Source organism: Pungitius pungitius, chromosome 7 (genome assembly GCF_949316345.1).
Source record: "Pungitius pungitius chromosome 7, fPunPun2.1, whole genome shotgun sequence".
NCBI lineage: Eukaryota > Metazoa > Chordata > Actinopteri > Perciformes > Gasterosteidae > Pungitius > Pungitius pungitius.
Window position 1 is genome coordinate 11,207,871 of NC_084906.1, and position 22,530 is coordinate 11,230,400.

Sequence of the window (22,530 nt, forward strand, 5' to 3'; positions counted from 1 at the left end):
CTTTTGGTAGGTTTGTGGTTGTGCCATATTCTTTCCATCCTCTGATGGATTTTATGGTAAATCTTTAAAGCTTGGGATATTTTTTTATAACCCAACGCGGCTTCATTCTTATCTACGACTTTATCCCTGAGCTGAGCTCCTTGGTCTTCATGATGATCTTTGTTCAGTAATGCACTGTACAACTCTTGAGGCCTTCACAGAACTGGTGTATTTATATATAGATTAAATTGCAGACAAGCAGACCCATAAATACGAATTATATAACTTGTGAACGCATTTGGTCGCACCAGACCAGAGCAGCCTGAAAATAAAGAATTGCAGTAATCTAGTCTAGAACTAAAACGCATGAACTCATTTTTCTGCATCACTTTGATAGTCACTTAAAATAATTTAAAAAATGTTGAATTTTAAAGATGAGACTTCGTCAAAGTTGGTTTTATGATTTAATTGATTTCAAAATCCCGTCTGGTACACGTCTGAAATCTCAGTAAAGAGGCTGTTTGGCAACAAGGTTGTCACCTCACTCATAGTCCATAGATGAAATGTTCTGAAGATCAGCCAGCGTTAATCATCACCATGACTTTACTGTGCATGTACATCTTTGGCACAGTGGGCTGCATGGTATCCGTCCAGGGATGTTGTCTTTTAGTCCCAAGCGATAGTCCTGTGAACTTTCATAAAGTCATCCGTACCATTGGATGATTTTGAAAAAGTTAGTTTTTCCAAACTGCATATCAAAAAAAAAAAAGAAACTAGATGGCAGTCTTGTCTAGCAACAAACTAAGTCAAAGCCCATCTTGCCGTGATTTTAGTGCTGCTGTTGAAAGCAGGTTAAGACTGGTCCTGTGGAAAAGCAATGGGGTAGATTTGGCTGTAGTGACCCACAAAGTGGACCTCCAGGCCCTCAGTGATGTAGTCAGGCAGGTCAGAGAAGTCCTTCTTATTCTCATTTGGCATGATGATGCAGGTCACACCAGCACGACGGGCCTAATAGGGAAAAGAGAACACAATTCAATTATTTAGTAAATACATACATTTCAAAAATAAAACTGTTGGGACTTTAACCATATGGTTCACGGCCTGATTAGGTTCAAAAGACCTTAGTTCAGAACTATGTCTGATTTTTTTCCAACCTCAACACCAATGTTTCATTGGACAATGGCCATTGATACAAAAGGATGGTCCCTGAGATTATGCAAAGCAGCCTCCCTTTCACGTTTATTATCCTGCGCAATTTGGTTCACATGAAGGGAGACGCTTACAAGCTATTGCTTTTTAAGAAATATGGAACCGTTCTATATTTGCTGGTTGAATAATAGACTTCACACATTGTAACCCGCAGACAAAGAATTATACATTCAGCGTTCAGTTAAATTAACACTTGTCGGTCATCTATCAGAAGAATTTATAAAGGAAACATAAACACATCAACCACTCATCTAGAGGGTTGTAAATGGTAAATGGCCTTCTAGTGTTCCGACCACTCAAAGCGCTTTAACACATCACTTACCCATTTATACACTAATGACAGAACCTACCATACACAGTGGGACCTGCCCATCAGTAACCAACATTCACACACTGTAGTCGCAGCTACAGGAGCAATGCTGGGGTTAAGGGTCCTGTCCAAGGACGCATCAACATGCGGGTTAGCCGGGCCTGGGATCAGACCGCCCAACCGTTGTGTTTAGTTAAAGAGAGTTTATAACATTGTTTGTTCTCGTTTTAAGTTTAATGTAATGATGTGTTATTGTGTATGTTTACGGACTACAGAATTATTATCAATTTTAAATGTATAAATAGTACATTATCCAATAATAAATAAATATGCATCACTGTTCGAATTCAATTCAGGCATATTAAAAAGTTAAACAGAAACCGGTAGAAAAATGTGTATCTTCTACTAGCACAGTGAAGTAAAATGTTTTAAATGGAATGGTCCTGCAGCATTGTATTCAGTCAATTAAAGTAGGCCGTGATGTCAACCAAAAAAGCCAAGCAGAGTTTTAAAGTGCTTTGTGCGGTTAGAGGACTAGAAAGGCGCTATACAAGTACAATCCGTTCACCATCATGTACTTACAGCGATAGTTTTCTCCTTAATTCCACCTACTGGCAGTATTTTGCCAGTCAGTGACACTTCACCAGTCATGGCTACGTTCTGACGCACCGGACGGTTAGTTGCCAGGGATAACAGTGCAGTGACAATGGTGCAGCCAGCGCTTGGTCCATCCTTGGGAGTTGCACCCTAGGAGAAAAGTGCTGTTATTGACTAATAGAAACGCACATTGCAACCAGCCAGTGTATTTTTGAGAATATCACAGGTGTAACACAGTTAAAATGGTTTGATTGAAATCCTGTTAAAATGGCTGAACTACGTCACCTGCTGCTACAAAGTGTTACATATACGGACCAAAAGACAGGAAGGATTGTGGGTAATCCTCTGTAGAATTGAGGATTTAAAATGGGAAAAATGCTTTTGTATGTCCGTGGACAATGTTTAATTAATTTAGTTTAAATATTCATTTATGTTGTGGCTAGATTTATTATTTTGGATGTGCATTGTCTTAATCTGTATATATTTTTATTTATATGTTCCTTTGTATTTCTTGTACAGTCAAGTTTCTGTTCTATTTCAGTTGAATTATTATAACCACTATAGGATCACTGTACAAGTATTTTATTCTCTCAGCAGAATAGGATCTTCTTGTACCAAAACACCCCCCTCTCTCTCTCTCTCTCTCTCTCTCTCTCTCTCTCTCTCTCTCTCTCTCTCTCTCTCTCTCTCTCTCTCTCTCTCTCTCTCTCTCTCTCTCTCTCTCTCTCTCTCTCTCTCTCTCTCTCTCTCTCTCTCTCTCTCTCTCTCTCTCTCTCTCTCTCTCTCTCTCTCTCTCTCTCTCTCTCTCTCTCTCTCTCTCTGCAAAGGGCGCAATAATACTTTGCTTTCACGCACGACCAACCACATCAAGGCAGAAACAATGAAGAGATCAAAAGTTTCAGTCGAGAACTCATGATGTATCAATGCCAATCAAATACGTTAATAATGGCTAATTACTTGCTTAATTGTTTTGCTACATTGTTGTGTAAATTTTGTAAATGTTGTATTGCTGGACCAAGAGTACTAGTATTGAGATTACCAGTTGTCAATCTTAAGTAGTTCGAAAAAGAAGTCAAAAGGAACAGATTAAGCCGATGTAATCAGAAAGTCATGTATATACATTACTGCATTGCCATGGTTACCTCAGGGACATGCAGGTGCAGGTGAGAGTTGACCAGGAAGTGATTTTCTGGTTCCTGGGTCATCAGAAAGGCTCTGGCAAAGGTTGATGCGATCTTTGCACTTTCTTTCATTACATCACCCAGCTGACCTGCAGAGGAGTACTAACACCTTTAACCTGCTAACCCGGTGCCCTATCCCTTAGAAAAAATAATGGTATACCTACTCAACCATAAGGCTGGATACATATATCATAGAAATAAATGCTTGGTTGGTGGAGTCTACGTTCAGTTTCTTTTTAAGATACAAGACTCAAACCTTAACATCCGTTTAAACTCCACCCTGCAAAGTGACTCAGTTCAAGTTCTTTCTGACTGACCTGTAACATCCAGTGACCCCTCTCCTTTGGAGTCCACTCCTCCAGAAGGGCGGCGTAGCGATGTCTCGATAAACAATGTTGACCCGCCTACAAAGTAAGTAAAATTCAGGTGGTGCGTCAGCATGTCTCATCTTTTGGTTTGATCGTGTTTGTGTGTGTAAGTCTCTCACCAAGAGAAGTCCATGCTAGCCCCATAACAACTCCTGGTGGGGTGACATCATACATTCGATCAATTGTGAAAATAGGTGTACCCACATAAACTTGCAGGTTGTCAGGGGTAACTGTCACTGTGCTTTGTTCACCACTGACAATAGAGAATGCCACCTTACGGAAAACCTGACGGGCAGATCAACATTTAGGTTAAGTTTTGTGTGTGTCTTTTCACACACACACACACACACACACACACACACACACACACACACACACACACACACACACACACACACACACACACACACACACACACACACACACACACACACACACACACACACACACACACACACACACACACACCTTTTCAACCTGTTTCTGCAAGTTTCTGACTCCTGATTCCCTGCAGTACTGCCTGATAAGCAGACTGAGGGCATCAGAGGAGATTGAGGCCGTCTCCTCAGTCAAACCACAGAGAGAACGGAGCTGAGGGACCAGGTAACGCTGGTGACAGAAAGACACAGGAAATAAATGATGTTATAGCGAGAAATCTTCATTTTTCATATAGTACTTAGGAAAACCAATGCCACTAGAACAGTGATTCTTAAACATAGGGCCCCTGATTGGGTTGTGAGCACCACCTAGAGGTCCGCAAAACACTTTAAATTTGTACCAACGGTCCGCATATTTCAACTTTGGGGTAGAAAATTCGCCCGATGCCGTCTTGCGAAGGCCAATGAGCGTTGCGATGCTCCGCTCGTCATCCGCCGTCCTGCTGTCACAGCGTGAACACACTTTATGAAACAGCCGCTCACCAGAGGCACACACACAGCTGAGACTGAACGCCTGTAGGTTAGTTTGTGTCTGAGAGACGCTCAGTGTTGTGCCTGAACGTGTTCATTGAATGATAGTTCATGAACTTGTTCATATTTTGGGCGAATGTGAACTGAATGTACTGTATTAATGCCCGATGAACGTTACTGTGAACTCGTTCATTCTGGTGTCTGTGAACAGCACGTTCTTTCAGGTTAACATCGTTCAATGGGGTACCAGATTTATATAGAAAACACGCCGTAAACGCGCCTTAATAAGTAGCGGCAAAAACACCCAATCTGGCAACACCAGCCACCAGTGTCGGACCGCGCATGCGTCATCAAAAAAAAGAAAGAAATGCAGCTGCGTGTAGCAAAGAGGCGGCGTCTAATAATTTAAATGAGTTTTATGAAGTTACTGACAAGGTCGGTGAGGATGGGAGGAATCTGACCTTTCTTTGCAAACATTTGCACCTTAATGATAACGGTCGTGGTTTTATTCCTTTTTTAAATAAGACCATTCAAGCAGCATGTGTTTGAGAATGTACTGTAGGGGTGAACACAGCAGCTGCTGCTAGTGTGGAGTGAATGGACAGCAACATTAAAGCAACAAAGGGGAAATGCTGTCCCCTCAATGCTAATGTAAACCCTGGTTGGATAAGGATTTAAAATTGGATATGAAGATTAAATCTGATGCATAGCTTCAGTGTTAAAACTGATAAAATAATTGCTGTCTGTGGTTCTATATGGGCTGTGGCAATAATTTTGAAAAATAATAACTTGCAGCAACATATGGAAAAAAAAGAACTAAACTAGTTGGAACTGTGAACTTAGTTCAAATATTTTGATGTTCATTTTAAAATTTGTGAACTGAACTTTGAACTAAGTCATGTAGAAAGTGAACTTTCCCAACACTGGAGACACTGCCACCAGGTCATCAAACCGGCTGCAGGTCAGCCTGAAGCAGCGCTGGAAGCGCGGGTCATCCAGACGCACTTCGAGTCGGTGAAATTCAAACTGTGTGCGGCGACTGATGACGTCGTGTTTAACCCTAACCCAAACACAACGGCATTTGCGGTCCCAACGTTTGTGTAATTCACACAACTAATAAAGAGCAGAGACAGTGGTTATTTATTTTAATGGTGGAACTTATGTTCACCAGACACTTAATGTCTACGGAGACAAGTAACTGAGATAAGCCATGCCCCCTTTCAGGCACGCATAAAGCGGTTTTGGTGTGAATGCAGCCTAACTCCAACGAAGCATTTAAGCCGTCCAAATTAAAGCGTCATTTGGAAACCAAAGATCCAACGCTTGTGGAAAAGCACATGAATATTTCTTTAAAGAAAAATGGGCTACAGATGCAGAAGTCCGTCCTCTCACTAACTGGTATTGTTAGGTAGTGTTTGTGTAGGTTTACATACAGATAATACATGTCCTTGTGATGATCACTGTATCAGGGTTTTGCTTATTAAAATAATACAATAAAAGTTTAATCATTAAATACAAATCCAACCACGAATGATATCAATTAGTGTTTTTGTAGGGGCCCCAGGCCACTTTGTACTTAAAAAGTCGGGCCCGAGGTCAAAAAGGTTAAGAACACCGGAACTAGAATATACAGGGACAAAATACATATCACACCTCAGCAATAGCCATTTTCTCCTGGGCAACATATCCAGACACGTTGATCATCTCCATCCGGTCTCGGAGGGGCTCAGGGATGGTGTCAATCACATTGGCCGTGCAAATAAACAAAACCTTTATTGGAACAGACACTTTTTATTTTTCACTTGAAGAAATGTTAATATAAAAATGCAATGGTAATCTCTAGGCAGGAATGTAAATGAGGAGTACACAATCCTACCTTTGACAGATCTACAGGAACATCTAGGTAGTGGTCCAGGAAGTTTGCGTTCTGTTCAGGGTCCAGAAGTTCAAGGAGAGCGGAAGATGGATCGCCCTGATAACCACGACCCATCTTATCCACCTGTAATGTACATCATAACATGCATTTAGCTGACGCTTTTATCCAAGGCGACTTTAAAGCATTTTAACCCATTTTTGCCTGGGGAGCAATTGGGGGTTAGGGGTCTTGCTCAGGATACTTTGACATGGTGCATGGAGCAGCCGGGATTCAAACCACCAACCTTGCGGCTTGCAGCGCATCACACTACTCCATGCACCACCATCACCCCTTAGAAAATGTAGTTAATTGCTATTATCTATGTATCACCAATGGCATGCAAAAGAATATATTCATCAAGATCGAAAAAGGAAGCCTGAGGGTTAAGCGCAGCAGATGTTGCTGAACTAAACGCCCCCACCCTTCACTCAGGGAGGAGAGCAGAGATAAGAGGTGTTGTAAGACTTTAGGCTACTCCACGACACAGCCTGCTGCTGACAGTCTGATATTCAGTCAATGAAAGCAGAGAAGTCAGTGACTGTTGAGCCCACATCGTCATAGAGCCCTGGATCCATCATGTTGATTTATTCCATGTAACACGTTGGACTTGTTATCTGCAGAGATAATGGCTTTTGTTGTTGTCGTTTACATTCCTTAGCGAAGAAATGCAATTTTTAAATGGGCTACAACTGGATTCTGCATTCATTTAGCCTGCAATTCCCGGTGTTTGAGTTCATACCACTGGATGGTGCACCCGTCACAATTGAACTTTGCTGCAGTCTGGCCTACTCTCTAATTGACCTTTGCCTTCACAATTGAACAGATCTGTAAAGCGTGCCAACTACGCTAGTAAACGGTTTTGCTTAGGAAGGTTCCTCACTGAGTGAATCACCCTCAAGTAGTGTAAGTGGACGCTATGATGAGCTTTCACGTCAGACACCAGTAAAATTGCCAATAACCCCAGGGAAAGATTTGTTGTTAGCTGCTTTTGATTTAAAAAAAAAAAAAACTGCCCACGGTGGTTTGAAAAGTTGCCTGATTCAGCGAGAAAGTCAACAAGTTGGCAGGACTGATTGGCGGGAAATGAAGCTGTAGAGATCTCAATACTGATTGGCCAGGCTTGATCAATCACATCAAAGATGCTTTATTTAAAAAGATAACATCACCTTTTCTCGTGGTGTCACCGCAATCTTAGAAACGCTTGACCCCAGTTTACACTTCAAGTGAATGCCCTTTATTTCAAAACTGCAAATTTTGCTAAAAAGCAGAGGAATTTTTGACTGATGCTGATAACTAGGACTTCCTTCATCACCCTCCCGTCCGCTGTTTAGTTGGGGAAAGTATGTCAACAAGTTGTTAAATTAATTGAGACGGCCGAACGACGTTTGGCTTTGTTATTTTGCTGGACATATTGACACACATGAAGCTACAAGGGAAATATCACTTTGTGCACAAACTGTACTGAAATGTGACAGCCTTCAAAGCCAAATTGACTTATTTCCCCAAACTAACGACACTGAAACAGGCCCCTGGATATAAGGAGAAATAAGCACTGGACAAACTGCAAGAAAAATTCTGCCCCTGGTTCTCTGGTTTTGAAAGAATTGATTGAAACATCAGCTGGTGTTATGTCCCCTGTCATAATACAATGAAAGCGTGCCATATGAGTTGCAGATGGAAGTGATCAAGCTTCAATGTGACAATGTGGGTCTTCAAGGAGAAGTGAAACTCTTAGATAAACATTACAATTCCGGCACAGATCCGTCCTGAGAATTGTGTGATGACCGTTCTCCTCCTGTTCGACCTCCTCCTTCCATATCCCAGGTGTCCCTGTGGTTTTTGGTTGTCTGTCGCAGGTGCTGATGTCATGAGCTGTCCGAATCAGACCAGAGCCAGGAACCAACCCTACCTTATAACACATTCTCCATTTGCCAACCTTGTGGTCTGAAAGAAGGGCCTTGTGTCAACAGTGTCTGCATGAAACACTCTCCATCCATCTACTGGTTGATTTGAAAACTTATTGTGGCCCTTGAGCCCACTGCTGCAGAGGAATAATGTTTCTGATTGCTTATAATTATTCCAATTTCCACATGTATATTATTAATTTAGTGGTTTGGGAAAGTGCTAAGACATGAACAACAATCATTTTAGGGAGACCATATTATAGAGGAACAATTCTAAAGTAAATTTGAATGTATTGTTCCAGACAGTATGCGATATAGTGCGAGTGAATGGTAAAAAGGTATATGAAATATTTGAGAGTAGGATTTAATGCTGTTTTAATTTATATACATAAATATAATAATAGTTGTCCATAGGTCACTCACAAGATAAATCAAGCTGCATAGTGTAGCCAGTCAAAATCTGTTTAATGCAGACAGTTGATACCACATCAGTAGACTTATTCCAGTAAATGTCAATGGTTTACCATCACACTGACCTCATCTATTAGCACCAGAGGGTTCTCTGTCCTGGTTTTCTTCAGGCATTGGATAATCTTCCCTGGCATTGCTCCAACATATGTTCTCCTGATAACAAACAAACACATTCCAGAAAATCATATCGCCATATTTAATTAACTTGTAAACAAACTACACTATACAACTACACAATATGCCAAAGGATTTGTATAATATCATTATCCTTATCATTTATATATTACTATTGAGCAACAATGTACAGTACCTGTTCACATTGACCCAAGCGTTCCATAACACTGCACACAGTAACAGATTTGATTTTGTGCGGTGGCAATTGCCGAAAAAAGACTGGAAACAGCACAAATGATCCATTTCGGGCAATGCGAGCTTCCGCAACCGGACAATCAAGGTGGACGTCATGAACAATGTGAATGAATGGGATTGTGCGAGAACTTGCAATGAGCCCCAATGACGTTTACATGCACGTACGGATCCCTTTTTCTCTAGACTACTGAATGAGTTACACGTTTGGTGGCCAATACTATTTTGTGCTGAAAGTCAGCTATTTACTATTTATCATTTATCATTTTGTTGGTAACCGTAATATCCGCACACATCCCAGCGGACAGACATACATTTGTGTCTGTACATTGTCGCATTTATAACTGTCCTTTGCGCCCGTTATCGCTCACGGCAGAGTTCCGTCCAATGCGCACAGAGCCTAGCGGACAGCAAACACCGAAAGACAAGTTTTGACCTAGCTTGGCTGTCAAATGGGAAATACTCCCCACCTTGGTAAGTAAGCAACTACATTCCAATAATACACATTTGTAATAGATACAATACAAAAAAAATGAAAACGGGATTATTCCAGTTTGTCTTTTGGGTTTCAGGAATGTTCTGTCAGATATGTAGACAGCATTAACAGGTAGCTGGGTGAGGAACCCAGGCCCGACCATTTATAGATTCTCCTCGTCAGTCTTACAGAAAGGACAGACTTGAGACACATTGTGTCTGAGCGTCACAGACATTACCAGTCAAGTTTGACAGCAGGTAGTTCTATCATGATTTGATAAGAGGCACGGGCACAGACATTTTGGGGGGCATGAAATAAAAAATACTAATAAACTTAATTAATAAACACAAGGATATTTCCATTGCTTTTTTTTCTTGGCATTCTTATGGAAATTGTATAAATGACAAATCAATGTTGTGCATAATAATCAAGAGTGACTTACATAATCTCTATAAAGCTGACAACACACACCTGAACAACACATCACTACCCCCCACCCCTCGGTCAGCCAAATCATATACTCTGATATATACCCCACCCCCAAATTTTAAACGTAAGGGAAACACAGTATTCTTTTTGGTAAGGATGGAGAAGTCGCTCATTATCCATGTTGACATTCCATGTCAGTGCATCGATAGTTGTAACCCATCATATTGTACTGACAATCTTAATCTTTTCCTGCTCAGCACCTGTACAATAACAGAAAGAGCACTGAATGTGAGCTATCATAAGGTACTTCACTAACGAAGGCAGGCTAGACTTCCACACCTGTGTCCTTTGATCTCAGCCACATCGGTCATGCCTCCCACGCTGAACCTGTAGTACTGTCTGTTGAGTGCTCTGGCTATGGAGCGGGCAATGGAGGTCTTTCCTACACCTGGAGGGCCATAGAAACACAGGATCTTCCCCTGTGTAGAGCCACGCAGCTGGCTAACTGCTATGAATTCCTGCACAGAGACAGATGTTAAGTTAATTTCCACAAATAAATCGTTTTTTGAAGTGTGGATATACCTTACCAGTAGAAAAGTCAGGATCCATTTTCTCAATGAAAAAATCTGTCCAAGATTTCACTGCTACTGTGTGTATTTCAAAATGGTTACCTGAATAAAACTGTTCCTTTCTTTAGTTCTTGATTTTTAAATGGTGTGCGAGTATGTGCATTTGCTAACCAATATGCGCTTCTTTACATCATCCATTCCGTAATGATCTTCTTCTAGAACCTCTTTGGCTCTTTCCAGGGAAACATTCTCTTCGCTGTTGGTACCCCAGGGCATGCTGGTCAGCCAGTCCAGGTAGTTACGGGTTACACTGAAACACAGGACCAGAGTTGTTGTTTGGTCGTTGAAGGACAGAACTCAATCGTACTCCTCAAAATAAGAGTTGGAGAAGAGGATGGTGCTTTTCTATATTTGAAGACATATATATCTGTTACTGTTTTAAATGCCATCAATGTACATCATTAATCTAAATCCATTGCACATATATTATCTTCATTGCTGGTTTTAGTCAATTTACCAAAATTGATGCCAAATTTAAATAATCCAAAATGAAGGTAGTGACCAGCTCAGTCTGTCAAAGTTGATGGACTGACCAGAACAAATGTGCTTTAGATCTTCTACAATTAATTAAATTTAAATATATAGCCCAGAATTAGAAAATTGCCTCAGAGGGCTATATAATCTGTACTGAAAACACAATCCTTGTTCCTCATCCTTGTCAATCTCGCAAAAGCATTCAAGAATATTTGTCATGCTACTTTTCATTGCTGAACTGAAGCGCGACTCCTGAACCGGGATCCGCACAGAGTAATATAATGGGACAAAAAAGAAACAAGACCAACTTGAACTCTGAGGAGTGGTTGTCCAAAAGTCCCAGTTTGTTGAGTTCTTCATTGATGACGTCCATTATGTGTTGTGGGACAGTCCTCTCTTTGAGTCTCTCCCTAAACTTTTCCTCAATAGCGTCTTTGTCTTCTTTTTCCAGACCAAGTTCCTGAAATCCCACAGCATAGACACATTCTGCATATGGTTAATGGACTGTACTTGTATAGAGCTTTTCTAGTCTACCGACCACTCCAAACGCTTAACCTGGGATCACACAGTCAATCCTGATTGGAGGACGACCATTCGCTCCACTCACCCATAGTTGCATGTGTTATAAAGATCATAACTTAATAGTATTGTTGTTATCATGGCTTCTGCAAAATGTCTTAATAGACTATTATGCATTTGGGTACCATTTTCTGCATTTGTATAAAGTTTCAGGTATATCTGCGGTGTTGGAATTACTTGTCATTCAGTCCATCAGTCCAGAAATACTAATTGCAAGAGTGACTGGCAGATAACAACAGTCTGATTTACCTTCTTTATGATCTTGAGCTGCTCCTGTAGCAGGTACTTTCTGTGGGTCTGTTTGATCTTCTCCTCCACCTGTGGACAGAGCATAGATGAATGACTCCGAGTGATTAGCGTAGCAGTGGCTCATACAAAGTTGGTTATGACCTCAAACCTCTCGGCCTAGTCGCTGCTGCAGTTTACTCAGTTCATACTCCTTCTTCAGCAGAGACAGAGCCTTGTAGAGACGCTTTGGGATCTGCGGAAAGACACAGAAACTTTTTTTAAAGGCCCGCACACTTTTACCTCATCAATATAAAAACTTAATATAAACGTGTAGAGAAACACTGCAGGAAAAAGCTCTATAATATTAAGTCTAAATCTACCACTTATTCGACATCATGGTAACCAAACACATTAGATAGTGTGGGTCTGTCCTTAATCGTCTGCCTCAAGGGGCAGAAATACTTGATCAACTTCCCAAATGCTGTTACAGGGCCGCATCATTGACTTCAATATACAAAGACATTTTTAGGACTGTGTCCCTGACAGGTATTTAGGCAGGAAGACAACTCACATTGATCTCTTCCAGGACGTCTTGTAGCTCATGTGACTCTGCTCCTGTCAGAGCTGCTCCCATGTCGCTGAGGTAGATGGGATTATCAACAACTCTTTGCCCTGCCTGCATCATCTGGAGGACCGATTCTCTGAGGGACACACACACACACACACAATTAATAGAAGGAATGTACCGTTTCCTGTACTTACTAACTGCTTACAGCTAGAAGGAATGTATTTCCAGTGGCTTACTGCTAATTTAGTGTGGCCTATGAATTGCATCAGAAATTGTGAGCACAATTCATTCATCCAGGATACTAAGTAAATAAGTAAATGGCAGGGGAAAAGTTCTGAGGGTGAATAAAGAAATATGCAGGTCCATAGAGCCTATAGAGGAAATTTTTCAGATGCTTAATCTTTTAAACATGTTTTTTGTTTAAAAGTACCGAGGGGGTCCAATGCTCTATATTAAGGTTAAATTAACTCACCACCTCTACCAAATTAAGCTCCTCTACCAAATTAAGTTCCATCCATCATTATATCAAAATAATCAAAACCAGTAGATTCATAATCAATATTTTGCAAAGAATTGCACAGTAGATCTAACTGATCTGCAGTTATGTAGTGATCAGTTGAATAAAACCTAATGAAGATGTAAAGCGGCTCAATTAAAGGGTATCTCGAACAGATGTGACGCTGCTGTGTATTTCTGAGATCATCAGAGAAATCACAAGTTTACTGTGTACCAGTTGAGTAGCCAGGTCATTTCTGGTCCAAAATGCCTTAAATGTGCTTATATCTCCAGATATAATCCAAAAATGTAAGTCAGTAAAGATTGGCAAAAAACAAGACTGTGTGAACTGCACATTTTGTAACATGACAAACTTTAGACTAAGTAAATATATCCAGGTCTCAAAACCAACTGTTTGTGCAGGCAGCTTGGCTGAGTAACTCAAAGCAGGACGAGAAATGACAGCCTATACACAGCCATGTAGAAAAAAATAAAAACAACTTACGAAATACATTTAAGATAAACTGAGATCATGTGTGTGTAATCTAAAATACGATTTAGGCTGTCCGACGATTGATTTGAAAAACTTCACATCACATTCACCACAGTCTGGCTCTAGCGCAAGTACAAATAATGACCCATACGATTAGTGGGCTAACGCGCAAGAGCGAGATCATTTTGTTCATTATATTCAAACACTCGTCATGCTAAATACACGTAGGAATGCATATGATTTAGCATTTACTTTAATCTTTAACTTTGTGAACACAAGGGTGTAACCGGTTCAAACGGTATACAGGTATAAGATCTCTTTACGGTATGAACTTCTCACGTTCCGTTCATACCGGCGTTACGCCTTAACGTTGCTCGTCGGCAAGCGGCAGATTTTATTTTCACACGTCATCGTGGAGCCCCCGGCGGTCGGAGCAAGTTGTCTTGCGTGTGTTGAGATTAAGTGATGTATATAACAATGAATAACCCACAACAAATTATCTTTAAGAGGGTAAAACACCACAACACAACAGCTTGTGACAAACAATTTGTAACACTAATAATTGTACATTTAAAAATTACCCCGCCGAACTGCATGCTGGGTAAAGCTCACAATAAGTAGTAAGTCTGTTGCTACATAAAAACATGGAAAAGAGCATACAGGAGAAACGAGAGACCAGAGATGCACCAACACAACTTGTGCCCAAGAGAGGAGCTGTGTCAGTTGAGGGTTTTTGGTTTGGAAACTCCAACGTAATTTAGTTGGATCAGAAAATGATTTATTGCAAAGTCTGTCAAGGCTCTGGTGGCAACACTAGCAGCCACAACAAGCTAACAGGCCAACTCGCCGGCCAGATGCAAGCAAGTTGACCAGAGAGTGGCGAACAGCTGTTCGTGTAGCCGCGGCCATTTTCTGTGTCAATGAATTAATGGGTTTGAGGACTTGAAAAAGCAATACCGTGATATGGATTTTTGGCCATACCGTGCAGCCCTAATAACAAGGGTGTAACCATGTTTTAGACATTGGAGGGGTCCAAATGAACACCCTTGCTCATCTTCCGTGATCCAGCTTGTTGTCTCTGGTTGGGCATTTAATTGGGTTCTGGGCAGAGATTTTCCTTAAAGTCCCCAAGGGGGGGAGGGGTTGACACACGCACACACGCTCACTCATCATAGCACTGTGACCATCATGTCGAAGAATCAATTTCGCCTTCAAAGTGAAGCATTTTTGTGGTTTTAAGGCATGCCTGACTATTATGAGATGGATGATTATCTGTGAGGAGTTGGATGTAAAAGTGCACAATCTATATGACTTCCTTTTAAAACTAAATATTCTAAATTGTCATAACATTTTCTTCACGATCTGGATGTTATGACACTTGACATTTGGATTAGATTAGACAATGTAGAGTTGAGTTCCTGGGCTCCATCATATCCCAGGACCTCAAGTGGGAGCTTAACATCAGGTCCATCACGAAAAAGGCTCAGCAGAGGATGCTCTTCCTGAGGCAGCTGAGGAAATTCAACCTAACAAAGACTATGATGGCGCACTTCTACACGGCCATCATGGAGTCCATCCTCTGTTGCTCTATCACTGTGTGGTACGCTGCAGCCACAGCCAAGGACAAGGGGAGGCTGCAGCGTGTCAGCCGCTCTGCAGAGGGTAATTGGCTGCAATCTGCCGTCCCTCTCACAATGAAAACATATGGACAATGTATACGTGTTTTAATGTACTTATTTGTTTTGATTGTTAATTGTTGCACCAAGTCAAATTCCTCCGTGTAACATACGTGGCAATAAATGGTTTCTGATTCGGATCTAATGAAAATAATAACATTAGAAGAACTACCACTGCGTGCTCAAACAAATTGTGGCAGATGACTGACTAGCTTGGCAGTACTGACCTGTAGAGTGGGTTAAGGGCAATGATGTCCCTGATGGTCTTGACTATCTCTGCTGTCAGTGCCTGAAAAATAAATTAACAAAAGTGACTTGAAGACATTTAAAATCGTAGTTTTCATTACATGGTGAGCATGTTTGTACCTTGACCTCCTCGGTGACCGTGAACTGTTCATGTTGAATATTGTGCACTTCTACCATCAGGACGTTGGAGGATGGCAGAGGCTGAAGTTCTGGACTCAGGTCTGCTTCTGAAATCTAACCAACAAAAGCTATATATAAACCCCAAACACTTAATCTCCCACCCCTAATGAACATACAATATATTTGTGGATATACGTGTGCCTGGATACAAAGTAAGATTTATCTTTAAATTTTACTTATATTAGTAAAATGGACATGAAAGGCACACTGGGGCCAATCCTGTTGAATACGGCAGGAGAGCTCGAACAGTTGGCAAATTCCAATCAATTGGAATTGGAATTTATAAATTTTATTAAAAACCATGTAAAACATCAAAAACATTTGGTGCATATTAGAAAACTTAATAAGCAAACAAAGCTCCATATTTAAATCAAATAAGCAAAGATACAATTTTCAATACATGCAATAATAGCAAAGCAATAAGCTTGGTTTTCTGGTCGGGTTTCCCAAGGCAAATGGGTGGCAGTGGAAATCCCAGAATAAGAGTGGTTCAAAAACCCTGATGTTTAGCAGCCAACAGAGCACAGCCACCTTGCCGGAAACCAGTGCACCCTCCTGGAGACAGAACCAGGGGCGTCAATCTCTGGCAGGGCTGAAAAGATCCAGGAAAGAAGGCTCAGAGTGGCGGCATCCACAAAGCCTTAGCCAGCACCAATCTGCCGCAAGCCTCGTCGAGCTCGGCGGACATGATGGAGGCCGAGTCCCCCGGGAAATGCCTCCACTTTGAGGCGCTACTCAAACTAGAGCCGGGTGATGAGTGCATCTGATGTTGTCCCCTCCAGTGGACAGTAACTTACACGAGATCTACCACCAGAGGGCGATGCCAACTTTGACCTCCTCAACGTAGAAGACATGGAAGATGACTCCACATTTGATGTCGAGCCACCCAGTCCCCCTAGTGCACAAGGGTCAAACCACGGCCCGTGGGCCATATCCGGCCCGTGAATGAATTATCTTTGGCCCGCATGATCAAATCTATTTACTATTGGAGCTGGCCCGCCGGTGTATTGTACGCATCACCATAATACTACAAATCCCACAATGCACTCTCCACAATGCAAAAGCGTGCCTCAGTCGTGCCGCAGTAGTTGAATACACTCGCTGCTCTTGGCTTTGATATTTATTGTCCACGTATTGTTTTGCTTCAGTGAGAAGAGCAGAGACAGAGTGAGCGAACAGTCGGTCAGACCGCCAGCGCCACCCCCGTCAGCCGTTCGCGCCGATCGTCAGTGGCCCCCGTTCGGTCGAAGTCGGCAGTATCTGGCCCGAACTGAAATGAGTTTGACACCCCTGCCCTAGTGCATCTGATGTTGTCCCCGTGGACAGCAACTTACATAAGGTCTGCAAGGGAAAGAGACCTGTACGACGGTAAAAGACTGCCACCAGCCTAACCACTGTCAAAGCAACTTCTACCAGAAGTACCCATCTGCATGAAAGAAATGGCCAGGTACTGGTCCAGCCCGTTTAAGAGTAAGCTCGCCACCAAGGGCTACTCTAAACTTGAAGTCGAGGGAATGGGAGAGCTAGGTCTGCTTCTGTTATCATCTCCCATTAAACCCTTTACAGCAGTTACTAAAGTTTTCTATCATTATTTGGCTAACTAATTTGAATATGTTATGCTTTCAATGTATTGTACGTGATGGTTACGTTGTTCGTTCTGTAAACATGACATTTATTTTACTCTGGCCATCGTGATAGAGGGATCCTCCCCTACTGCTCACCCTTCCTTCCTTTCTCTGACCTTAAAGGTTTGTGTAATTCTTTAGAGCTACATACTGAAACCATGTGTAGAAGGCTACAAATGTATGGGTGATGTTACAGACCTTGTCCTCACTCTGCTCCATCAGAGAAGCTGATTGGGATTTGCGGCTGCGTTTAGCTTTGCGTCTCGATGGAGCTTTTGCTTGCAACTCTGACTCTGACTCTAACCACACTGGGGACGTTGAAGCCTCATCAGGTTCAATCTCCAGCTTCCTTGTGATGCGGATTCTGAAAAAGCAGATTTATCACTGTTAGGGGTGTGTACTAGAGCTGCAACGATTAGTCGATGTAATCGACGCGTCAATTACGAAAAATTGTCGACGCAGGTTTCTATCGTTGACGCCTTTTATATTTTATAAATATTCAGTTACCGGCCTTTATCATTCTGCACTGCACTACAGGGAGTGCTATTGATTCTATTGTCTACATGCACCATGGGAAAGAAGAAGTTTATAAAGTTGAACGTGGGAGAGCAGAAAAGGTCTGAGTATTTTATCAGTGAACCAAACCAAACCAAACAGTACAGCGCCGCACCTGACGAACAGAGTTGTCGTTTCACAGCATCACCATGGCAACGCAGGAACATTTAAAACACGAGCGTGCTGGAGCCACCATGTCGTCCCCCCCCCTCCTGGGCAAGTTTAGTTAACTAAAGTAACTAGTCTTGTTAGCTTATTGTAAGGTTCACGCTTACATGTTAGAGAACCTGACGTCTCGTGGAGGATGCTTGCTAACGCTATAATGTTAAATGCAGTAAATCTGATTTATTGTATTGTGTCTTTTTGTTCGTTCTGAATAGTTAACCTCCACTTAGCACTCTTCAAACACAATATTCTGGAAAGAAATAATTTCTTATCAACACAATTATGAGAGATCTACTCTAGCATAATAAAAACTATGATACTAAAGCCTACAACATGATAATTAAAGCTTGTTTTTTCTGTCCATTTTTAGTACTAAGCAAGGGCGTGAGAGTTTGTCCTTCAGAGGCTCGTGCAGCCTCAGGGGAAGGAGTGTGGACAGACCATCCTCAACATGCACTTCACTTTCCATGTTCTCGTCAATAATCACTTTAACGCATTTTTGCACTTACATTTTGTATTACTATTTAATGTATCGATTATGATGATTACATTTGTATTAACTTGGTACTCAAATACATTTGAAGTTGTGTGTTATGTGTGTACCATGTTCCCAATCTCAATCTCGCTGTCAAGGTAACGGTCTCGCCAGACTACTGTTTATAGGTTTAGGTGTACACAATGGACATGAGACCGTGTGCCATGAGGGGGTAACGCAAACAGATTTTCATTCCAACCAACCACTTTTCCTTTTCGACCAAAAAAGTAACAGTAACTCTAACCTGCGGTGTCCCATGACGATCATCCTCAGCTTGTCACCCAGGTCCTGCATCTCATGAATTTGAACGAAGGTCCCGGTAGAATAGATGGCGTCTAAAGACTCCACCACATCCGACTCATCACTGCAGATGGGAAAAATGTATTACTGCCTACCCACAGACGTTGATAGTATTCTTTTTGCAAGTGTCCCCCAAGCACTATTTGCGCAAATCTCCCCAACCTAACCCATAGTCTGTTGTGAAGACCAAAAGTGAAAAATAAGACCTCAAAAATCCATTCATCTCAGTGACGATTATTCATTCAAGCAGCTTTAAAACAAAACCCTATTTGAAAACAAGTGAAAAGCTGGTAATGTGAACATCAACCACCAAACATTAAAAGGTAGCCGGGGGGGTAAATGGATAGAGCAAGGTATCGCAAGATCTTCCATGGAAATATTGTTCTCCACAAATGCCAGATAATCTTTAAAAATAAATTATTAATAGCAGTTAGGGAAGACAGGATAAACTGAATAATAAAAACTGAAAGAGAAATATTGCTTTAGAGCCCTGATTGCTGCATGGAGAGGTTTGTGTGTACGTATTGATGTCTAACTTCCTAACTTAGTTAACTTCTCAAAATCATCGTAGGCGTAATGACTTGATCCAGTTGCCATAGATAGAATCAAACGTTCTTTAAAAAAAACGTTCTTAAAAAAAAAAAGAAATGGAGCACTTCACTTCTTAATTAAACCTGGGAGTGCACAGAGAGCAAATCCAGCCTCCATCAGTCTGGTTCAAAAGTAAAAATCCACGCACCCATCGATCTTCAAAAAATTGAAGATTAGATTAGATTGGGGTGGAAGCAGCAAAAAGAGAATCACACATTTTTTGCAAGGCACGCCAACTTCACAATGAACCAACAATGCATAGGATTTCGCATTTAATGAACCAATGAACCGCTAAAGTTGTTGTCAACCAACACAGACAAATGATTATGCCGACTTTATCAAGGAGAGCAAAAACATTAAGAAAAAACAGTCCTTTCGCCATCAGACGACCGAGCAACATACCATCACTTATGGTGAGTGATGAAAGAAGACGTTATCATAAAACCCTGCACAACTAGTGTGTGGCGAAAATTCGTTTAGCTTTTGCCGTGAACACAGGATTAAGCCAATTTGTCATTTATGATTTTGAGCAATACAAAATAAATTTAATTGAGTTACATTATTGCCTGAAATGTTATAGGGAATATGAACAAAATACGGTTAAGAATCAATAATACAATAAGAGTAACAAAACAAAAAACATACCAACCTCCACAATGCAGGTGGGAGACCTAATACAACTTAAATAACATGTTTATTTTGTATTGCTTGAAATGTGGCAATAAAAAAAAGTTTAGTTTGAAATATATATTTAAATCAGAAGACACACACGCATGTGCGATACATTATAATAAATACATCTTTGGTAACAAAAAAGTGAAAGGGACACTGAGTGGGGCAATGCATCGGGTTTGTTGCAATGCGGTAGGGTTAAAAAGAAAATCTGTTCCCCGGAAAGTGGACTGGAAAAAAAAAATGTCAGGTGCGGGCCAGATATCCAAAGGGCCGTTGTGAATTTCTTCTGGCCAGGTCTTCTGGTCAGGCCTCAACCGTTTAAAACCTGTTGTGCTGTACCTACCGATCCATGAGGGGGGGTCAAGGCCTGGTGGACATCGCCTCACGAGTAGCAGCTTTCGGATTACTGACCACACAGAGACTCTACAGTTTCGGCTTGCCATGGACTGATACTGCCTATGTGCTGCTGAGGAGGGCTGGACCCATGGGGTACAATAAACAACTTTTCCTGCCTGAGCCCCAGTCAGCGGATAGAACTAGTATGACAGCAATCTTCCAGTCTGTCCTCCAGGCGTGGCAGGGTCTCTCCCATAAGTGCTGAGACAACACCAGGGAGGTGTTAACTTGTTAAAAACATCGTAGCTTTTTTTTTCAGGGCTCTTGAGGAACTCTAACTTGCCAACGACGAACTGCCAGCATCATTGGCGACCAGCACTGGTGAATTATTCTGCTAATTTTATCAAAAAAATATGCATAATGGGAGGGGAAACACTGGCCAGAAACACTAAGCTCAAAGTAGAACATGGTTAAAGAGTATAGCTCTTCTTCTCAGACATGTATCACCCCATTCATTATTAAAGCAGAGAAGACTTACAGATCATCTTTCTTCAGGAAGACTCCAGCATACGGCTGAGCAAGACGAACCTTCCTCCTCAACAGCTCCATTAGCCCCTTGTTCTTTACCTGAAGCAAGACAGACATCACACATTATGCGCACTTAAAGAGACAGACATTTCTTCATTCTCTTGCTTAAATAGAGAACCAATTGCATATAATTTCAATCGATGCCATAATTATCTGTCCTACTTTAAGCGTAAATATTTAAAGTAACAAATTTAACTCTGAGCTGAAATAACTAGTGACATCCCTGAGATGTGGTGGATGTCAGTCGTTGATGGCCAACTTCTCTAATCCACTTCAATGTGTCCATCAAGTAAGATAAGTCTCGGCCATTGTTTTTTGCACTGTGGTCAGAGAAAGGCTCTTTGTAATGACAGTCCATATCCAACTTGCATCGAAAGCACTACTTAATTACTGTGGGTTGTCAGTGAAATGCCCTTCAAAGGGATTTAATGAGAATATGTTCCAGCAGTCTACAGAGCAGTGGTGTCTTTTGGTAATCGTTTACTTGAGAGCTAAAAAGCACCCAGTCACAAACTGCAATTGAAGTCAACATTTCTGAACGGAGAACGCAACACAGGAGAAATTAATGTTCTTAAACAGAAATATCTGAAGCAGATCCAGCTAAAACCTGTTCAGTGTACTTGAAAAAAACGTTGCTGTGGTTGCATCATCTGCGTGTCCTTGAAGGCCATGAGTCCATGCTCACCTCTATGATCTTGATGAAGCGGGGGAACACTGGGTTCCTGCTCACAGCGATCAGCGGTACATTAGGAAACTCCTCCGGGACTATCATGGGGGTAAGGGCCGTCATCTGGGGTCCATATGGCACTCCTCCATCCCCGCTGGACTCTTCTCCACCGGAGCCTGCACTGTCCCCGCCGTCCTCCCCCGAGAAACCCGCGCCACCTACCCGGTTCCCAAACATCCTGTCCTGAAGCACATAGAGTGGAGAAGTGTGCGTGAGGAAATCGGTTTGGCAACGGAAAAAGACTCCGACCCGTGTCCATCGGTATCGCGTGGCAGTAAGCCTGCAGCCTGCTGTCATCGCTGTACTCAACGGAACGGTAGAGAAGGAGTGTGGACGGTGGAGCCGGCTCGGGACCGATGTATCGGTCAAGAAGAGACGATTGCTGGTCCTGAAAAACCCGGACCTGATTAGTTTAACAGCGAGAGCTGAATTTCTGTGCAGCTGTTTAACAGCCATGATCATCTTGTCGCAGGTCGCTATATCTGGAGCGTCCTCTTTTAAGAGCATCCACTTCCGTCAGCGTTTGATGACGTATGGCTCTGCTGAAAGGCTGATAGGCCCAATCAAGGCTCTCGTCCGCGTTGCTGGGGAGTCGAAAGTCCGCACATGGCGGCCATCTTGGTACAGTGTACTCGCACACCCATCACATTGTGTTGGTAGTTGGTACATAAAGAAATGCTGCATGTTGAAATCCCCACCCTGCACAGAGATTTATTTATAACACTGCATACTGCATATAATTATTATAGCCAT

At 41.9% G+C, this 22,530-nt stretch overlaps 1 protein-coding gene across 1 annotated transcript; it reads right to left on the reverse strand.

The window, feature by feature from the left end:
* Positions 1–430: 430 nt before the first annotated feature.
* lonp1 (lon peptidase 1, mitochondrial) lies at positions 431–22,321 on the reverse strand. Its single transcript, XM_037469760.2, has 21 exons — positions 21,736–22,321; positions 21,001–21,089; positions 18,805–18,924; positions 17,504–17,669; positions 15,621–15,734; positions 15,482–15,543; positions 12,594–12,723; positions 12,192–12,275; positions 12,044–12,112; positions 11,524–11,675; positions 10,853–10,991; positions 10,452–10,630; positions 8,908–8,995; positions 6,429–6,551; positions 6,206–6,322; positions 4,113–4,253; positions 3,764–3,929; positions 3,594–3,680; positions 3,238–3,365; positions 2,081–2,245; positions 431–987 (listed from the first exon to the last, which is right to left on the reverse strand). The coding sequence occupies exons 1-21, from the start codon at positions 22,282–22,284 to the stop codon at positions 832–834; spliced, it is 3,024 nt and encodes a 1,007-aa protein (XP_037325657.2). The 5' UTR covers positions 22,285–22,321; the 3' UTR covers positions 431–831.
* Between the last annotated feature and the right edge of the window lie 209 nt (positions 22,322–22,530).